This window comes from Chrysochloris asiatica, unplaced genomic scaffold, assembly GCF_000296735.1.
Source record: "Chrysochloris asiatica unplaced genomic scaffold, ChrAsi1.0 scaffold00007, whole genome shotgun sequence".
NCBI lineage: Eukaryota > Metazoa > Chordata > Mammalia > Afrosoricida > Chrysochloridae > Chrysochloris > Chrysochloris asiatica.
In genome coordinates this window covers 8,923,603-8,931,162 of record NW_006408525.1, presented here as the reverse complement: position 1 = coordinate 8,931,162, position 7,560 = coordinate 8,923,603, and the positions used below count along the sequence as shown (strand labels likewise).

General features: G+C 41.2%; 1 protein-coding gene across 4 annotated transcripts in view; it reads right to left on the bottom strand.

Annotated features, from left to right (window-relative positions):
* TUBD1 (tubulin, delta 1) overlaps positions 1–6,978 on the bottom strand; it is a 26,306-nt gene extending 19,328 nt beyond the window's left edge. For 2 of the 4 annotated variants that reach the window (XM_006832367.1, XM_006832368.1), the window contains exons 1-4: positions 6,794–6,978; positions 4,203–4,350; positions 3,005–3,221; positions 1,640–1,871 (exon numbers count right to left, since the gene is read on the bottom strand). In XM_006832367.1, coding sequence (XP_006832430.1) covers positions 1,640–1,871; positions 3,005–3,221; positions 4,203–4,350; positions 6,794–6,965 — 769 coding nt within the window. In that variant the 5' untranslated portion in view covers positions 6,966–6,978. The remainder of the gene's footprint in view (positions 1–1,639; positions 1,872–3,004; positions 3,222–4,202; positions 4,351–6,793) is intronic. The other 2 variants (XM_006832366.1, XM_006832369.1) reach the window with 1 other exon arrangement.
* Between the last annotated feature and the right edge of the window lie 582 nt (positions 6,979–7,560).

Sequence of the window (7,560 nt, the reverse complement as noted above, 5' to 3'; positions counted from 1 at the left end):
TCAGAGAAAAAGAGGCAGACCCCCAATGAGATGGATTGGCCAAGTGGCAGCATCGATGGACTCAAGCGTGGCAACAGTAGTGAGGTTGGCCCAGGATTGGACACTGTTTCGTTCTGCTGTGCATAAGGTCGCTATGGGTCGGTACCAACTTGATGGCACCTAATAACAACAACAAAAACCACCACCAGGCAACGTCCCTAAGAGAGCACAACTGGGTTAGCTTAGAACTATGCTTTGGGGAGGCTCATTAGGCACCAGTGTGCACAGCAGAAGAGGCAGGCAACAGAAGAAAAGCAGAATGGATGAAGACCATCTTAGGAAACCTCTGTCTTAGTGGGGATAAAATGAGAAATAGCAAGAGAGTGGTTTGCTTTGTATTCAGAGAGAATACAACTATATACCGTATTAGGTAGGAGATCCTGGGTAGCACAAGGACTCAACTACTAGCCGAAAGGTTGTCAGCTCGAACCCACCCAATGGTACCTTGGGAAACAGACCTGGTGATCTACTTCTGAAACGTCACAGTCTTGGAAACTTTATGTAGCAGTTCTACTCTGCACACACAGGTTGCCATGAATCAATCGGAATCAACTCAACGACAACTAACAACAACTATATTAAATGAGAACTCGAGAGAGACCCTGAATCAATGTTGGTGAGACAGCAAGGCAGAGATGGCACTGAAAAGTCTGATCATGTGATGACACAGGAAGACAGAGTAAGAAATGTGGATGACAGGAATAGGGACTTGAGGAAGGGGAGCTGATTTTTGTGATGGATAAAGGGGAGGAGAGACAGGAAAAATAAAAAAGATGAGTCTTATCCGAAACATGCTAAATTTGAAGCAGCAGAAGACCCCTAAGAGAGAACTATCTGGGAAAGAGATGAGAACTGGTTGGTAGGGATTAGGGAGTCCTTTGCATCTAGATGATTTGAAGAATAAGGACTGAAGAAAGAATGTTTGAGGAACAGATGGAGTAAAAGCAGTCAAAAAATACAAGAGAGAGCAATTAGAGATGGAGAAGAATAAGAACATTAAACTGACAAGAGGAAAGAGACTGAAGAAGGAAAGTGTCAATTAAAATGTGTTGCCAGATACTGAAGCTCAAAGAAGCCCACTAGATCTGGAGACTGTTAGCGCCACCTTGGAGGACAGGAAGGAAAGAAAGCTAGGTGGTGAAGCTTAAGGAGAAAGGACAATGATAAGACAATAAAAAAAGACAACTCCCAGAATGACAGCATTTTTTTGGTGCAGCTCCTAAGGGAACTGCATTCAGAATATGAAGTCCCTGCTGGGTGCAATGGCTACCACACTTGGCTGCTAAATGAAAGGTTAAAGGTTCAAGTCCACCTAGAGGTGCCTAGGAGAAAGGACTGGCAACCTACTTCTGAAAAATTAGCCACTGAGAAGCCTGGAGGACACAGTTCTCCTCGGACACAATGGGAGTGCCAAAAGTCTGAATGGACTCAATGATCACTGGTAAAAATTCAGAATATAAAAAGAACTCTAACAACTTAAAAGTAAAATGATAACTTAATTTTAAAAATGGGCAAAGGATCTGAATATAATAAACCTGCAGGCTTTTGGAACATGAGACTTTCTCATAAACAATCTATAGGCGGACAAGGGGACACATACCTAGTGGGTTTCTTCTATAGTGAAATGAGTCTTCTGCAGAGTAAGTAGGCTGGAACATACTTCCCAGCTGATGTGCAAGGACCTGATTTATATTGTTAAAGGAGATCTGTCTGATATTCATCATCTTCGCACAAATCTTATGGATAGCATCATTCTCATGAACAAGGAGGGCATCTGAACATCGGTACAAGTGAGAAAGAGTCAAAATGGAGTTGTAATTCTGGACAATAACCTGGAGAGAAAAAGGTCAGACAAAGAGAGGTAGGAATGAAGAGTGGTGAGGAACACACACTAACAGTTCCTTGCCTGGGGTTCACATCCTGGTTCTGTCACTTTTTTGCATCTGACCCTGGACAGGCTGTTTAACCTCTCAATGCCAGTGACCTCATTTATTAATAAAACAAAATAACACATTGTCATCAAGTTGATTGTGACTCATGATGACCCCCATGTTACAGATAAGATGGGGCCATAATTATACCAGTCTCTGAGAGCGGGAAAGATTTCTGATATAATGCAAGTCAAGCACTTAGAACAGTGACTCATACAAGTAAACACGAGCTATTATTATCACACTTCCTTCCTACAAGGATCCCCAGTGGCATAGTGATTAAGAGCTGGCTGCTAACCAAAGGTCAGTAGTTCAAACCCATCAGCAACTCCACAGGAAGAAGATGTGGCTGTCTGCTTCTGTAAAGATTATAGCCTAGGAACCCTATAGGGCACTTCTAGTTTGTCCTACAGGAGTCCTGGTATGGCCCTGTGGAATAAAGCACTGGACCCCAGAGTTGGTTTGAAACACAGGGTCAGTGGTTCAAACTCACCAGCCACTCCTGGGAAACCCTATACAGGGTTGCTATCAGTTTGAAGTGACTCTAGGGCACATAACAACCACAACAACTTTGTCCTGTAGAGTAGCTAGGAGTTGTAACTGACCTGATGGGCAACAGAGGACGTTTTCCTTCCAACATCATTTCCTACAATGACTTGTTTCATCTCGATTTTATTGATTCTCCTACTAGACTGATCATCACAAAATTGGCCTATGTATAAATTTCTTCCTCGGGAGTTATTTAAAGGATGACAATGGGACCATAATATATAACCCAAGAGGAGATAACGGGACAAACACAGGAGAGAAGATCTACAATCAACTTCTTTGGAAAATTTAATAACAACTTATCTGATGGGAAAAGTTTAAGCAAAGGTAAGTGAATTGTACTTATGAACGTACCATGTTATATAATTATTCCTGAAGCTCTAATTTAACATTGCTAAAGAAAGGGTGAGAATTCATTTCCTACCCACATTTCTTTCACTTGGGAAGGATGTAAAATAGACAATTTTCAGTTAATAAGTTCATACCTCACCAGTTCCATACGGCCATATAACCTGATTCATTTTCAAAGCATTTGGGTACTGATCTTGTAAATTCTGGGTAATGAAGGCTCCTAGGCCTGATCCTGTACCCCCAGCCATGCTCATTATGATGGAAAAACCATGCAAAGAGTCACATTTCTCCACTTCCTTCCGAATTAGGTTCATTATTGATTCTTCATGCTTGGGTCCATGACAAGAATAACTATGCAGCAAAAGAAGAGACAAACATAAACATCTTTCAAACTGACCAGAGAGATGCAATGCAGAAACACCCAGCACAGAGAAAGCTTTTCAAAGCTGTGCAAATGAACTCATTCTCATGAAAGGTATAGGGACCCAGAATGGCACAATTAAAAAAACAAAAACAAAAAACACATAAATATGTTTAACAGGTAACTTAAACTTATAAAGGTGTACTTGCTAGGTATAAAAAAATGTCCTTTTATGGGACATTCATTTACCTGCAGGCTTCAATTAGCAGATAGTTCTGCAAGTCTGTGTTAAAACATGGTATTTGCTATTCCTAACAATAGTCCTAGAGCAGTGGTTCTCCAACTCTGCTGCACATTAAAATCACATTGAGACCTTTGACAAATCACAACACTGAGGCTTCATCCCAAACCTATTAAATCAAAATCTCACAGAATGAGTTCGAAGCATCAGGATTTTCCAAAGATTCCTAGGAAATTTTGTTGTTGTGCCATCAAGTCAGTTCTGACCCACAGTGATCCTCTATAGGGTTTCCAAGGAGCAGCTGGTATATTTGAACCGCTGACCTTGAGGTTCAAACTGACTTTGCAATCCAGCACATTAACCCACAGCACTATACCAGGACTCATAGGAAATTTTAGAGTGCAACAAAGTTCTAGAACCACTGTCTTGTAGCATCCCTGCCCAGAAAACCAGAATACTTGCCAGATAAAGGCAATGCATTGGCAGCATGACAGTGAAGAAGGTGGAAATTTTGTTGCAAGAGACCCTTGGTTTTATCATTATCTTTACCTGAAGCACACACAGAAAGCTAGCATAAGGGTTTCTTTGGGGAGAATTTAAACTGTAAATTTTAAAGTAGCAATTTCAAGACTGTATGCTAGGTATACCAACGGTACAACCATAACTTCACTGTCTATTCATCAACAATGTAGCTGTAATTAAATTGCAAATCATGTGGAATTCCTCTTACCCGTATGCCCAGTTGTTTCCAGAACCTTGCTTTTGACAAAAACATGCATGTTGACCATATTTCCATCGGCCAGACTGTGCAGCCTTTGACAGTGTTTGATTGATAACTTTAGGTTCCATGTCAACAAGCACAGACCGGGCAACTAGAACTAGAAAGTGAAAAAAAAAAAAAAAATCAAAATGAAAAGATCTCATACATCTTATTTAACTCATCATAAACTTCTAGGTCCAGAAAAAAAAACAAAAAACAAAACACACACTAAAAACACCCGATTGCCATTCTGCTTTTAAATCTACGTAGGCAGCAGTAGGTATATGCAGAAGGTTCAAAATGTCCAGCATTTTGCTAAGCAGGATGAATCAGTGTCAGCTGCAGTGATCCCTTGGTCAGATCTACAAACATCTGTTGAGTTCTTATAATGTGCCATGACCTGTGATTGGAATATAGAGATGAAGATAGTGTCAAATCGCCACTAGCAGAACTTACGGTCTACTGAGAGAGGTAAACACATGAAGGGAGAAGCACGCTCAGAGCTCTAAAACACAAAGGGCACAAGCAGTTCAAGATCGTTGGACCAGAAAGTGGAGAAGGTGTGGGTTTAAGAAGTGATAGATGGGGCTGGAAAGGAGGTAGTAAAGGCTCAGGTCTTGGAATGTCTTGTATGAAATTCTATAAAAGTGGACCATCTTATAAGCAATGAGAATCCACTAAAAATTTTCAAGCATGGTAAAAATAGATCTTTTTTTTTTTTTTCTCATTGAGCATACAGTAGCGTGGAGGAACAATGTAACAGACATAAAACCCTAGACACGAAAACTCATAAAGAGAATCTTGAAAACAGACCAGGTGAGACAGCATAAGAGCCTGAACTAAGGTAACAACAGGTAAGAGGAAAAGAACAGTTGCAAGAGATTGTTGTTGTTGTTAAGTGCCGTCGAGTCGGTTCCGACTCATAGCGACTCTGTACAGGGTTCTGAGGAGCAGTTGTTGAGCTTGAACCACCACCCTTGCAGTTCAAATTGACCTTGCGGTCCAGTGCTTATCCTACAGGGCCACATGAGGACTCCAAGAGATACATAAATTAAAAAACAAACAAGCAAAAAACTGCCATCAAGTTGGTTCTGACTCACAGTGACCCTGTATAGGGTTTGAGAGTCTGCAAAACTTCATGGAAGCAGAGAGTTTCATCTTTCTCCAGTGGAGTAGCTGGCGGATTTGAACTGTGCATATTGCGGTTAGCAGTCCAGTGCTTATCCTACAGCATTATTAAGACTCCCGCAAGAGAAATACTCATAATGTCATAGAGTTGATTCTGACTCATAGAAAACTTCTGTAGGGGTTTTTGAGACTGTAAATCTTTGCAGGAGCAGATTTCCTGCAGAGTAGCTGATGGGTTTGAACCACCGAGCTTGTGGTTCGCAGACCCTGCTGATCCTACATGAGCCCTTGGGTGTGGAGATGTTGGGTTTGTGGCACAGCTTTGAATCAGTTTGATTCAGCTCAGTTATGGCTACAGACTCGAAATCAGAACACAAACAAATTTTTAAATTTCAGTAAAACGGAATGATATTCAGGATAAGAAAAATTATAGTTTGAAACCCTGAAATAGGAGACGTGGAAGAGGCCTAGTAAACTCTTTTGGGAGACTGATGCAGACGACTGGATTCTTGCCAGGAATGTGAAGAGTGATACACATTCCAAGCAGTACAGTTGCTCACCATCTTTGAGGCATCACTGTTTGAGGTTCTGCTAGTCAAGAGATTTGGTTGCTATGACATATGCATGCTGCCCCTGTTTTCTAAGAGGGAGATTAAGTTTCTAGCAAGGTGTTGACCTGCAGATTTTCTGTTCTGATTACCATTCTGGTTCACCCACATTTTATAAATTCAGGTTCATTAAGGGTTCACTTCAGCAGCTATGAATGCAAGGGGAGAACAGATTGGAAGCCCAGGTTTCACATGTACCTGGGAAATGCAGGTGGTGAGATCCACTTTATCAACCTGCAAGTTGGGAGAGGCTGAAGCTACCATGTAGTTAAATTATAGGAGTGAGTGAAACTATCCAGCGAGAACTATGTAAGTGAGGAGAGAGGAGAGATGGAGATGGAACCATTGTAGAAGCAAAGTTCAGACACTAATGCAGGAACTTTTAGAGTTTGCGTTGTCCAGCAGAGAAGCTAAATGAATTAAGAAAAGACAAACAGCTACTGCATCTGGTAATCAGGAAACTTTTTCTTACAGCAGCTTCAGTGGTGGTGAAGGGCAGAAGCAGGATGACCCACAGTGGGTTAAGAAGGGTCCCCCGTTGAGAATCTTGGACGAGAAGACAAAAAAATTAAGAAGAAAACTTTAGTCAAGAGAGAAATTTTTTGTTTTGCTTTGTTTTAGACTGGAGAGATCTGAGCAGACGCATGTGCTGAGGAAAGATGCCATTGGGAGGCAAAGGTTGTCAATACAGAAATAAATGGGAGAGAGCAAAGTTAGGTCCCTAGAGAGATGGGGAAGGGTGAGGTTCAGAAACCAAGTGAAGGGGTTGGCCTTGAGGAGGTTGGCTGTAACAGAATAAAGGAAAGGCCCACAAATGACACATACCTCCATTTTCCTCCTCACTGAAGAATCTTTCTTTGCATGATGCTTGATATGCTTCATTCTCTTTCTTAGAGCAGAGTCCCTGGGAACAGTATGAGTCACTGTATAAAGCATCAAACACTTCAAAACCAACTTGATTGCCACACTGACCAAGTTGCACTGTTACTATTGACATGGTGAGTCACAAAGTCCCACCAAAAAAGTGAGCAACCTATAAAAGAAAAATATAGGCTTTGAGAACCACTCTATAGGATACCTGCTGTGGTACTATACCACTGGCACTGGACTAAGAACCACAAGGACAGCAGTTCAAACCCACCAGCTGCTTCCCAGAAACCCTATAGAGGGTCACTGAGTCGGAACCGACTCGATGACACAACTACAACAACATATTGCTAAAAGTACAAATAATACACTACAGATGTTAATTACACTTCAATAAAAAATAAAAATTTTAAATGCCACGTATGTACATATATATTACAAATGAAATAGCTATGTTGTTCAAGGAGGTGTTTGTTTTTTTTCCTTTTTCTTTATGGGTTTGGAATTTGGGGCTTGTTGTTGTTGTTAGGTGCCATTGAGTCGGAAGCGACTCATATCGATCCTTTAGACAACAGAATGCCACATTTGAGCCCACTGATGTTGCCACTTTCCCAATTCATCTCGCTTGGGGTCTTCCTCTTTTTCTCTGACCCTCCACCTTAACAAACATGATATCCTTCTCCAGCAACTGCTCCCTCCTGACAAAATGTCTGAAGTATGAGAGA